The following is a 13,074-nucleotide window of genomic DNA, read 5'->3' as shown; positions in this document are numbered from 1 at the left end:
TTAGTTGCAGCAACCTCAGCAGACCTTGTTAACACAGGTTAGTTTGACTTCTTTCTTCCTTTATTTAGAGGTCAACATGTTGTTTAGATGATGAGCCTTTATTTTGACCCTATTTATTCAAATAGATGATGGGTAATATCCATTACACTGGAAAAAGAAATGTCAAATTATTTAATGTTTTCTGGTCATAAAAATCTTTTTAGCCTGATTAATTATCTAATTTAATTTAATTCTAACAATAAAAAAGAGGACTACGATCTACTTGACTTTTGCATGGATTTACTGAAATGAGATGTTTTTAAAATCTGTTATTTTTTTGTTTTCAGTGAATTTCTTTTGGACAGTAGTTGAGATGTAATAGATTGCATTCATAGTTTTTGTGTCAATTGTATTTTAAAGGGGTGCAAGTTGAAAACTCAATATCAAATATAGAGCTTAACATATCTAGTAGAGAAGCTACATGTGTTTGTGTGTGTGTGTGTGCGTGCACAAGCATGCTCAAGCTGCTTAGAATTGAAATGGTTACAAATTAAAGGGCACAAATCAAGTAATATAATATTTTAACAAGTGAATATTGGTACCCCATTTTCATCAGACTCATACACTTTATTTCTCAGTGCATGATACTCCCAGTGGAAGGGATCCTTCACATATGACTCCTCTAAACTCTTACTGACTCCAGCTGAAATCTCTGCACTTTCCCTTCTTTTGCAGGTCATGGGGAATATCTTAGGGCTTTCATTCTTCATCTGGTGGAGATTACAAATCTAGCAGTGTGGTACCAGATTAGAAATTGTCCTCTCATCCAAAGAGATGCATTCACTGGGGCTTGTCTCCACCAGACTTCTATTCCACAAAACTACATTTGCTCTTAGCTGGGAAATGAGGAATAGCCTTAATTGGGAACTTCACTGCATTTCTCGAGAGCTTCCCTACTCTTCCTTCTGAATGTGGCTCTCCATTCCCAAAGCAAACATTTCCTTCCAAGCTGACCTAGATCCTCTGGTTATTTTCCATTTCACTTAATTTTTTGGAAGAAATGATTTGTGACTCCTGAAACAGGAGTTGTCTAGGGCAAGCCGACTCTCAGTCCTTCCATTCCAGTTTAGAGGAAGGAGATTAAGAAAGGGATGGAAAGTACTTTAAAAAACTTTTTTGTTGTTGTTATTTCTACAATTTTTACTCCATCTATATTTGAATAAGCCCATGACTCTGTAAGTGTACATACTTTATGCACAGAGGAGCATGAAGTTCCTTTTTTTCATCATGTGCACTGTGTCCACATCTTCTCCATGAGGCCAAACAAGGCATGTCCTAAGCAATTTACTTGGGGGGTCTCTTTGTTTCTAGCCAGCTGTTGCCTTGCCTACAAGCCTGAGCCTGTCCACTCCTCAGCCAGCAGCACAAATTACTGTCTCGTACCCAACGCCACGGTCAAGTCAGCAACAAACTCAGCCTCAGAAGCAGCGAGTTTTCACAGGAGTTGTTACAAAACTACACGATACGTTTGGATTTGTGGATGAGGATGTATTTTTTCAGCTCAGGTAAGCTGTGTACTCTACTTTGGCTATGAGCAAAGTTCTTCCACAAGCACAGGCTGTATGAGCTTCATAGGCCCAAACTGCCTCTTTTGATGCTGGGAATTTTTATATCTGTCATTAACCAAAGAAAATAAGGATAGGAGGAAATAATTTTTAAAAAAATAGCTTTTTACTTTTCAGAATTCATGCAAAGATAGTTTTCAACCTTCACCCTTGCAAAACTTCATGTTCCAAATTTTTCTTTCTCTCTCCCCATCTGCCCCTCCTCTAGACAGCAAGTAATCCAATATAGGTTAAACACAAATTTCCATATTTGTCGTGCTGTGTGAGAAAAATAAGATCAAAATTGAAATAAAACAAACAAACAAAAAAAACCCACTAGTATAAAGCATGAAAATACTATGTTTTTATCCACATTCAGTCTCCATAGTGTTCTCTCTGGATGTTGGGGAGAAAAATTTTAACATATAGAAAATTTTAATTTTTGTGTCAGTTGATATTCATGATCCTTTTATTAACTATGCTGGTAAAGTAGTCTTTTTATAGTATTATTTATCGGTAATGATTTACTACTGATATATTTTCCTAGTAATTATTTAGTTCTATATAGTTGTCATTTGATTCTCACAACAGACCTGGGAGGTAGGATCTCTTATTCCCATTTTACAAATGAGGAAACTGAGGTAGATTTGTTCACGGCCATACAGTTAGTAAATTTTGGAGACAGAATTAGACTAAGATTTTCCTGATCCCAAATTTGTCAGTCAATTTATTAGATATCTCCTATGTAGCAGGTGCTCTGCTAAATGTTGACGATACAATAAAGATGAGCTTACAGTCTAAAATAGGAGACAACATGAAACAACTGTGTATGACATATAGAAAAATGAGAGAAAATCAGCAAAGGGAAGGTATTAGTATTAAGGAAGATCAGGCTAGCTTGGCACAGAAGGTGGGATTTTTATCTGAGATTGATGAGAAAGGAAGCCAGTAAAAATGTCAGAGCTGAGGTGCAGAGTATTTTGTACAAGGAGCAGCAAGGAGGGCATTATCCTGGGGTATCTGGTGTAAGTATGACATACCACGTCTGGAAAGATAAGAGGGAGCCAGATCATGAAGGGCTTTTTATACTAGGCAGAATTTTGTATTTGAGCTTGGAGGCAATAGGGAGCCACTAAAATTTGAGTAAGGAAATCAGTTTGGGGGCTGAATGGAGGAAAGACAGGAGTGCAGAGAAACTTGAGGCAGCTATTGTAATAATCTAGGTAGAAGGGGAGGAGAGAGGGAGGGAAGCTCTGCCAGGGACCAGAAAATAGAAACAGGTTTGGTTGTAACTTAGATGTGAAGGATGAAAGAGTGAGGAGTCCAGGATGGGTTGACAATAGGAGGGTGGTGCCTTCACCAGTGATGGGGTAAAGGAGAGGCATGTAGGGGAAAACAAATGAGTTCTCTTTTAGACACATTGAGTTTAAGATGTTTAAAAGGCAGCTGGAGGTGGGCAACTCATAATCACTCTCCATTGTACCACCTAGAGAACTGGATTTCTGCCTTTAAAATGTATTAGTAGTAGAGGAGTTCATTTTATTAAGCAGACATTGAATAAGCACCTACATTGTAACAGATCTTATATTTAGTCCCCCTGATTTTCAGGATTTTACTTCTGCTGGGGGAATGGACACAAAATATGTTGAGGATAATTTTGGAAAATACAATAAAATTAGCAGAGCATAATTTGTGCAAAGGTATGGAGATGGGAGATGGATTATCATGGCTAGGAGGCTGTTTTGGATAAACCACAAAGTTTAGGAAGTGAAGGAATTCACTAAGAGTTAGATTGGAGCCAGACATTTGGAATATGAAACATGTCTTAAGAAAGGTTCAACAAACTTGTTAACCCACTTTTAGTTAACTATCCTCACTATGTGGATCATAGATAATTGATCATTTTTAACCATATTAATGACCCTGACAAACAGTGAGAGTAGGGAATTAAAATGTCAAAACTTAAGATACAAAGGCAATCCAGTATGACATGTTTGTGACCTCAGAACAGCTACACAATGGTCATTCAGCCTACTTTGTGAGTTCCACAGTATTGGTGTATTTCCTTTTTTGGTAGATAATTGCATGTAAGCAGTGTTTTAATGTGCGAAGCAAGGGAGAGAGCTTCATTTTTGTGTCCTTTTGTTGGTTTTCAGCCAACCTCACCACGTTAGGTTGCAGTGTCCCTTCTGACTACCATTTCTTTTTCATCTTTTTTAAGATCAAAGATACAAATATTGGAAGAGAGGTCAGGAATCAGAGATGTTTCTTTTTTTTCCCCAAAAAAAACCCCACCTTTTACATTAGACATGCCTTTTGCATTCTTTAAATATCAGTGTGGTGCTTTAGAGAAGATATATAGAGTCTCGGCTTCTTGTTGGGCCTCAGGAACAGAGAAAGTTTCCTCACCAGGAGTACCCTATGCTAATGACATCATCAGTCTAGTAGTAAATAAAAGTGGTGGGGGCCTGTTCTTAAGGAATGGCTTTCTACTCGGAGGTCTCAGTTTGCTTTTTCTTTGCAGCGCTGTCAAAGGGAAAACCCCCCAAGTAGGTGATAGAGTATTGGTGGAAGCCACCTACAATCCCAGCATGCCTTTTAAATGGAATGCACAAAGAATTCAGACCCTGCCAAATCAGGTATGTGCATATGGACTGTAAAAGGACAATCAGGATACTGTAATGGAAATCTGCCAGTTCCTAAGGGCTTTTTTTTTTTTCTAGAATCAGTCTCAGACCCAGCCTTTACTGAAGACTCCTCCAGCTGTGCTCCAGCCACTGACCCAGCAGACTGCATTTGGTGTTCAGGCTCAGCCTCAACCACAGTCACTGTTACAGGCACAGATTTCAGCAGCATCAATTACACCTTTGCTTCAAACTCAGCCACAGCCTTTATTACAGCAGCCACAACAGAAAGGTATCATGTGAAAGAGATCTGTGTCTTCTTTGGGAATGGTTCAGACTACTACATTATTTAAAGATCAGAAATACATAGCTGATTGCAAAAGGACAAGGAAGTTTTAAAAGAGTTGAGTGTAGAGGAAATAGAAAGACAGCATCTTTTTTCCTTAAATTTTTTCCACTCTTCAGTAAATCCCAGCCAAAACTCACTGCTTCATCAGAAATGATTTGATAGTGCAAACCCTGGTTTATATTAATTTGCTTTTCCTAACAGACTCATGAAATGACATTTCCTTATTTAAGTGTTTGCCTCCTAATTTATGCTGATTTAAATGAGATTGTATCCAGTTGTGCTTTGAGTGTGACAAGGTATGTAGTTGTGCTTACTATTACCTTTGAGAGAAAAGCCACTACTCTTTCTGATTTAACATTTAAATAGACAAAGACAAAATGTTTAAGCAGTAAAATCTAGTGTGCCTTTTGAAGCTATAGCATCACTTTTTATCATTCTAGCTTAATTTTCATAGAGGTTTGGACAAAATTTCCCCATATTAAAGTTTTTCTATTTGAGAAATTCCAAAGTTTCCTATTTTAAAGATGGCTGTATTTTATGGTGATGGTTCCCACTTGGTCTCTGGAGGTACATATAACTGAATTATAGTATACTATAATATGTTTTTCTTAATTTTTTAATGGGCTCCCAAATTTCACTCAGGAACTGAGTCCTTATTTTTCTAGAAGATAGTATGCTTTCTCATGGGTAAGAAGGAAGCATGCTCCTGTTGTATTAAGGAAGGTGGGTGCTTCAGGTGAGAGGTAGAGATTCCAGGGCCATCTCCAGTTGTCCTGATGTATATTCTATCACTGGACCCAGATGGTCTTGGAGGAGAAAGTAAGGCTGGTGACTGCCCAATCCTCCCTCCCTCAGATCCAATTCACTTGCATGTTATGGCAACACCTTTCTGATGTCCTTCAAGAAAAACAAAAAAGGCACTCTGGAAGTGGAGGCTGAGATGTCTATCTCTCTCAACCAGATAGTCAAGTTTTTGGACCCTCTATATTTGAGGGCAAATTGGAGCTTCCTTGTGCTCATGTTTTAAATTAGCTCTGATGATTAAAAAAAATTTAATGTTCCATATAAAAATTGAAGTCACCCACTCCCTCTAACTTGTCATCTTAATGTAAAACTGCATAAGATCCTAGGAACAGTTTGTCATATGAATGTTCTTGATATTGATTTACTTCTTCAGAACTCTATAAATTTTGTTTCACTACAACCTACACACTAAAGATATAATTCAAATTGACAGTATATGCTATCTGTAATTTGTTCTTACCACAGACTAGTTTCAAAAAAGCATGATCCTGATCAGGACTGGTGAGGTTTCTATGTATCTTGAACCGCCAACAAGCCTAGAATTGAATGTTTTTTATTCCAGTCCTTATTAAGATTCCTGCTTTTTCATGCTCATTGCTTCAAATCTCAAGATTGCAAAATTTTGTTGCTCAACTCCTCCTCCTCACAGTTTCACTATGATTATAAACTAACTTGCAATTAGAATTTGAAATGTTAGATATGTTCATCTCTTTCTTTTAATAATCTGAATAAGTTTGTTTTTTTTTCAGCCCTGAACAAATAGTACAAACATGTTAAGGCCAGTAAAGTTTGGTACTGTTTGGCCTGTGCTGTTAATTGGAAAAGAGAAGAAAAATTTGAAATGTCTCTGGCCTTTGAAGAGGGATTGCCTTTGTTTTTGTGATTTTGTTTAGTTGAGTTGTATTCTTTAAATCCACAGTTCAAGATTTTAATTTCTGTATTGTAACAAAAACATTTTGAATAATGTGTAGTTTTTGTTTGAAAGAGGCTTTTAATGACTAATTTTTTAATGATAGCCTGTACTTCATCATTCTTTGAAGAATGTCATCAAGAAAGTACTTAGCATTTGATAACACCAAATTATTAGCTGCTTGCCTTTCTTTTGAACTTTTTATACAATTTTTAACAATTTATAATTATTCTGAATATATGTAGGCAACTGTATGTAAAATTGAGCTAGATGATGTTTTTGTAATTTGTAAAAGTATATCCTAAAGTGTATCTGTATCTCTTTAAGCTGGTTTGTTACAGCCCCCTGTCCGTATAGTTTCACAGCCACAACCAGCACGAAGATTAGACCCACCGTCTAGATTTTCAGGGAGAAATGACAGAGGGGACCCAGTTCCCAACAGGAAAGATGACAGAAGGTACGGTATTTCAGCAACTCGGGCAGGGACTTTTGGTTGTTGCTTTTTTTGACTTCTTAGAATGTTTTTCTGTAAAGATTTGTTCTTTTGTGCTAGAAACAAGAATAATTTTTGTTAAACTTTCCTTTTAGTCGTGAAAGGGAAAGAGAGAGACGTAGATCTCGGGAAAGATCACCTCAGAGGAAACGTTCCAGGGAGAGATCTCCCCGAAGAGAGAGGGAGCGATCACCTCGAAGACCTCGGCGTGTCGTCCCTCGTTACACTGTTCAGTTTTCAAAGTTTTCACTAGATTGGTAGGTCCTTATTGGGCTTTTCAATATTGAAATGTTCAAAATTTATCATAATTTGCCAGTTCTTTTATGGATTAACACCATTCTTTGTGGTTCCAAGTAAAGCTTTACTGGAATCGGTATGATATTAAAAGAATAGCACTCAAAAGGGAAAAAACTTTTTCTAGTGTAGTCAATTGCCTCATTCTACCTTTATTCTCAGGGGAATTTATGCACTTAGAAAAATATTTTTTTAAACAACAAAAATCTTTTGTCTTTTTTTTTTTTTTTAAACTCATTCTTAAATTTTAACTCATTCATTTATCACCTGCTCTGTTGGTGTCTTTTTGCTTACAACCACACTTTATATATATGTGACACTTCAAAATAATTGACTTTTGAGAAATTCCAGCCACAGAAATGTTATGAGGGTCCCCCTAGTCTTTACACTGCTACTTTTCCTTATTCCATTCCCAGTATAAAGTGAGTGGTGGGGACAAGTTGAAAGCAATATGACAAAGCTTGCCAGTTTTCTAGTTCCATTGGTCTGCCCTTAGAGAATGATGGCATTTCCTAAGTATAAGATAAACACACACACACACTCACACACTTACTCACTCTCTCTCTCTACCACCCCCACCCCCACCCCCCGAATATCCCAATCTCTTGCCTCCAATAATACTAAAAACTATACATACATTAGGTTGAATTAAAGTTTACAATAAGGTCAGGCTTTTATGGAAAGAGGAGCTACTTTTATATATTTCGTGTTACTTTGTAGCAGACAATATATTACTCATAGAGAATGCAGATTTCTTGAGAATATTTTGTGATTAGAGAGACTTGTGTTTTTTCTTTGTCATGAAATTTAAAATGAAAAAGGCCTTGGAGACCATCTGGTCCAACTATGTCTAAACATGATTCCCATCTCTCTCACTCCGTTTGGATGATTTATCAGAAATATCCAGTCCTGGTCTCTTGCCTTTTTGCACATTTCAAGCTGGACACATCCAGAACAATTCATCATGTTCTCTAGCACCAACCCCATCCTCCTTTCTTCCCAAACTTGATACCACGGTCCTCAGCTTATATTTCCTCCTCACTCTCTCCACATCTAAATCTGCTGCCAGATTTTGCTTTTACTTTCTTTATCCCCGAAGCCACCCCTTCATTCAGATCCTCCCTTCTTTATATCTCCTCCCACATTAACCTATCCTTCAATCAGCTGCCAGTGATTTGCTTCAAGTACATGACCACATCATTGCCCTCAGAACTTGTATGCCTCCCTCTTAATATCCAGGATTAAATACAAACTTTGTTTGACATTTAAAACTCTTCCGGCCTCACCTCTGCCCCACGCCTCTCATGTTCTCTACAGCCCACCTACGTCGTCCTCCTCGCTGTCGCTGTTCATTACATATGACATTCATTTCCTTTCGTGTCCCCCAGCCTTAGAGCATCCTTTCCCTCTTATCTCTGCCTCCTGACTTCTCTGGCTTCCTTTAAAACACAGCTTAATTTTAGCTTTGGCAAGAAGTATGGCCTACACCCTTAGCTGCTGTGCCTTCCCTCTCCGAAAGTGTCCCCATTCCCAACCATCCCTCTCCTGTGCCCTCTCCCGTTGTCGGTTTGTCTCCCTCTTTTTATATTAAAAAAAAAAAAAAAAAAAAAAAAAAAAAAAATATATATATATATATATATATATATATATATATATATATATATATATATATATATATATATATATATATATATATATATATATATAAAATTATTTTCCCTAGTAGAATGGGAACTCTTTGAAAGCAGGCTGAGGTTTTTGCCTTTTCTTTGGTACTTCCCATAGTGCCTGTCACGTAATAAGCTCTTAAGAAATGTTTATTGATTGAGTGATTGTCTAGCTTTTGCCATTGACTTCTGACTCAGTCTGTTTCTCTTTTAAGAAGTATTAAAAATTATAATGGAGTTACTATTTTTCTCAATTTGATTTCTAAGATTCCCATTATTGTGTAATAGTTAACATTCCCCTCATCCCCAACAAAAGGAACAACCCCAGATAGTTCCAGATATTCATAGTAGCACTTTGTCATAAAAGTGTCAATTTACAAGCAATTTATTTAGTGTGTTTTATAAGAAACAAAATATATGGGGATTTCAAAGAAATGTGAAGTTATATGAACTAAGCAGAATTATATACACAATGACTGAGATAAATGCCAGCAAGCAATGCTGAAAAGCAGCCAACTTCTAGTTGTTTTTTTTTGGGGGGGGTTTGGTTTCTTTTGGGGGGGGTTAATTAAGAAAATCCAACCTTCTTACTCTCCTTTCTGTTTATCCCTCTCCTGTTTCTATTGAAAAAAGAGAGGAAGGGGCAGCTAGGTGGCGCAGTGGATAGAGCACCAGCCTTGAATTCAGGAGGACCAGAGTTCAAATGTGGTCTCAGACACTTAACACTTCCTAGCTGTGTGACCCTGGGCAAGTCACTTAACCCCAGCCTCAGGGGAAAAAAAAAATGAAAAAAGAGAGGAAAACTAAACTTAGTACAAAAATAGGTATTTCTTCTGTACCTAAGTCCTTCCAACCCTTCTCAGAGGGGCAGTCTGAGCTTTCTCTATAGTAATGTTCTGTCATTGATCACTGAACTCTGATTGATTTTCATGATGAACAGATGTTGAGCTGTATCTTCCTCCTCTTGGTAGCAATGTAGGGACTGAGTTCAATACCAGTGGCCATTGCTTTTGCTAAACTATTCTTTGGTGCAAGATCGAGTTCAGTTGTGAGAGGACTTTTTACTGGTTTGATTGGGGTGCAAAAACAAAAGACATTGATAGGCCTTAAATAAATGATCTCATTCATGAAGATCTTTCACATTTGCTATTCTTGCCCTTCTACATTTTTTTCTTCACCATAAAATGCATTTCTTTTTATGCTTATATTTGTCTTCCTATGATAGCCCCTTATGCTTAATGTCAAGATTTCTCAGTTCTGAAAAACACCAACTTCTTTATTTTCCACTGCTTGCTAAAAAAAAAGTTTGGTCAAAAATATTTCCCAGTAGATTAATTTTCTGGGTCCATAGTGCTGCTATGGCCACTTACAAAGTCTCTGCTATTACAGGGGTAAGCAGTACTTTCTCATTTTTGTAAATTTTTTCAAATATAGACTACTTTGAAGATAAATCATGAACCTTATAACTGAATATACCTCTTTTATTTAACCTTAATATATATCCACCATTCATTGAAAGATTTCAAATTGACTAGGGAAGCTAAGGTGTGGATATTTGACTTTGGAATGGATTGTTGTACTTAATTATTTTGAATATAAATGTATCTAATTTTTAAAGAATTCACTGCAGACTAAAGCTGAATTTGGTTATGTAGTAATCTGATTGAGGCGCTCAGGAATTGAACATTTTTCTTATTCACCTTGCTCATCTCCTTTCAAAGTCTATAAAGTATAGAAAATAGCTTGTTCCTCAGAGCCCCCACTTAAGAGCTGGATCTCCAACTTTGTCTGGAGGAGGGACTTTAATTAATGACTTTGGTTTCAACGGGACTTCCTCCATGCAAAGAAGGCAGTGAAGGAATTGCTGAGACAGCAGTGTCATTTGTCAAAATAGGTGATTTTTTTTTTTTTTTTTTTTACGGCAACTTATTTCTAAATAAATCCAATATTTTCCTCTTCCTAGAAAATGACTTTTTCATCTTTTCCTTTTGGAAAGTGTAACTATTATTAAATTTTAAAGATGATTTCAGTCTGTTACTGTTACTATTATGCAACCATATAGATGTAACTGTCTTGGGGTAAACATTTAATTTCCATATTATGTGACTCTATGTGAAGTCCATATTAAACTTGCTATTTTCTTCATCATTTGTTTCTGTTTTGCAGCCCTAGTTGTGACATGATGGAACTAAGACGTCGTTATCAGAATCTGTACATCCCTAGTGACTTTTTTGATGCTCAGTTTATGTGGGTCGATGCTTTTCCTTTGTCAAGACCATTCCAGCTGGGAAACTACTGTAATTTCTACGTCATGCACAGAGAGGTAGATCCTTTGGAGAAAAATGTGGCTATACTTGACCCGCCTGATGCCGATCACTTGTATAGTGCCAAGGTTTGTATTCCATCTGGGACTTGACAGTTATTTGGATCAGAAAGGAAGAGAGATGATGGTTTTTAAGTAGCCTCTCTTTGCCCTTCGTCCTTCTACTCTCAAATTGGGGAGGCAATTGCTTGTCCCTTATGTAGTTTGGAGGAATCTGAAGATGAAAGAAATGGTATCAGTTATGACATCATGATGTGCCTAGAAGAAAGAAAGGTGCTACTGGGTCTTCAGGGGCCCAGAAATGAGGGCACCCACCGCATGGCCAATAATCTTCAGGGGGAGCACTTGGGACACTGCTTACTACACATGGCTTTGTAATATTTTCAAAACACTATTAATAGCATCCCTCGAAAAAAAAGATGAAACCAATACAAATGTCAGGTATTTATGATTCACTACCACTGCTGTAGCCTCGTGCTCTGGGGTACCTTTGTATAGTGGAGTTCAGATACAAATTTGCATATCTAAAAGGTGAGGAGGGTGTATCTAGTTTTGCCACTTTCATTTTCTTCTTTACCACTTTAGACTATTTTGACAGGATTGAATTATTTGACTATGTAATAGGTAATGCTGATGGCTAGCCCTAGTATGGAAGACTTATATCACAAATCATGCGCTCTTGCTGAAGATCCGCAAGAACTTCGAGATGGATTCCAACATCCTGCTAGACTTGTTAAGGTAAAATGGCTATCCATTGAAAGGGGGTTTGTTTTTGTTTAATGACAATTTCCCGTATGTTAAAGAGAAAACAGGTTTTAATCTTGGGTAATAATTCAGAATTTATGTAGCACCCTGGTGTCATGGTGTTTGTAGAATATGAAGATGTTGGTACGTAGGGGTCTATGCTGAATGTCACCCCATGTTGACAGTGGTAATGAAATGGAGTGTATTTTCACATCATTAAAGTTGGACTTTGAGTTTGTGGTTGAAAATAAATCAGGTTATGAGGAAATTTTTTGCAAGGATGAGTTGTGATGAGTAAAATCCTATTCCATTGCTGAAATACAGTGTGGAACATGATGACCTGAGCTCTTCCTTGGCCAGTAGGCCCATCAGGGATAATGAAGTGGACTTTGTGAAGGGGGTGTGTGCACGTTTTCTTTTCAGGCTCTTGCATCATCTGACATTAGAAGCACAAGCAATATAACAAAACATTTAATCCGTTCTTTGTCTTTGACTTAGTTTTTAGTGGGCATGAAAGGCAAGGATGAGGCCATGGCTATTGGAGGCCACTGGTCTCCTTCACTGGATGGACCAGACCCAGAGAAAGATCCCTCTGTGTTGATAAAGACTGCTATTCGTTGTTGTAAGGCTCTGACAGGCATTGATTTAAGTGTGTGCACTCAATGGTAAGTACCAATCTTCTCCATATGACTGGCATGAATAGAAATGTGCTAATAGCTTATTTAGATGTGTCTGTCAACCAGCCTTTTTCCCCCCCATCTCATTCAGCAAGCTTTGGTGATGCAGGTAAACTACTCAAAAGGAAAGTCCCATTTGTAGCAAGAACTTGTTTGGTGCCAAAAGTGTTCAGAACTGACTTAAGGACTAATCACAATGAATTGCAAACTGAACTGTGTTTTGTTATGCTGTACTTCTGCAGGGAATGTATGTTGGAAATGTTTTTCATTTCATGCGTAGCTGGAGAAGACCGACAAGAGAGAACTTCTTTCATTATAATTCTTTTGTCATAAAGTAAACGCTGTAGTTGCTGACTCACTGCCCAGCCATATTTTCTCTTGAGGCTAATTTGTCTTGTGCGTCTTGTACTACTATTCAGACCTGATTTGAAAAAGCTCTCACTTCCCACACACTTGATTTTGTGCGCCTTCTTTGAGGGTGCCTGGGAGTGTGGGGTGACTAATCGAGCGCGCAGCCTGGGGCTGCGTCACTTGCTGTGAGCGTGCTCCGCTCCACCGAAGGGAGCCAAGCTGGACAAGCGCACCAAAGAGCAACTATGGCTTCTG

At 37.7% G+C, this 13,074-nt stretch overlaps 1 protein-coding gene and 1 non-coding gene across 4 annotated transcripts in view; both read left to right on the top strand.

The window, feature by feature from the left end:
• The window catches only part of CCAR1 (cell division cycle and apoptosis regulator 1), a 44,851-nt gene that overhangs the window by 16,784 nt on the left and 14,993 nt on the right, over positions 1 to 13,074 (top strand). For all 3 annotated transcript variants that reach the window (XM_074296574.1, XM_074296573.1, XM_074296575.1), the window contains exons 5-13: positions 5 to 37; positions 1,351 to 1,544; positions 4,108 to 4,222; positions 4,307 to 4,499; positions 6,598 to 6,727; positions 6,859 to 7,020; positions 10,891 to 11,116; positions 11,672 to 11,785; positions 12,290 to 12,456. In XM_074296574.1, coding sequence (XP_074152675.1) covers positions 5 to 37; positions 1,351 to 1,544; positions 4,108 to 4,222; positions 4,307 to 4,499; positions 6,598 to 6,727; positions 6,859 to 7,020; positions 10,891 to 11,116; positions 11,672 to 11,785; positions 12,290 to 12,456 — 1,334 coding nt within the window. The remainder of the gene's footprint in view (positions 1 to 4; positions 38 to 1,350; positions 1,545 to 4,107; positions 4,223 to 4,306; positions 4,500 to 6,597; positions 6,728 to 6,858; positions 7,021 to 10,890; positions 11,117 to 11,671; positions 11,786 to 12,289; positions 12,457 to 13,074) is intronic.
• Positions 12,074 to 12,139, top strand: LOC141559282 (small nucleolar RNA SNORD98). Its single transcript, XR_012487343.1, has one exon. It is a non-coding gene; the product is annotated as a small nucleolar RNA SNORD98 (small nucleolar RNA).

This window comes from Sminthopsis crassicaudata, chromosome 2 (genome assembly GCF_048593235.1).
Source record: "Sminthopsis crassicaudata isolate SCR6 chromosome 2, ASM4859323v1, whole genome shotgun sequence".
Taxonomy (NCBI): Eukaryota; Metazoa; Chordata; class Mammalia; order Dasyuromorphia; family Dasyuridae; genus Sminthopsis; species Sminthopsis crassicaudata.
Note: the sequence above shows the minus strand (reverse complement) of the source record. Positions and strands in the feature narration are given on the sequence as shown.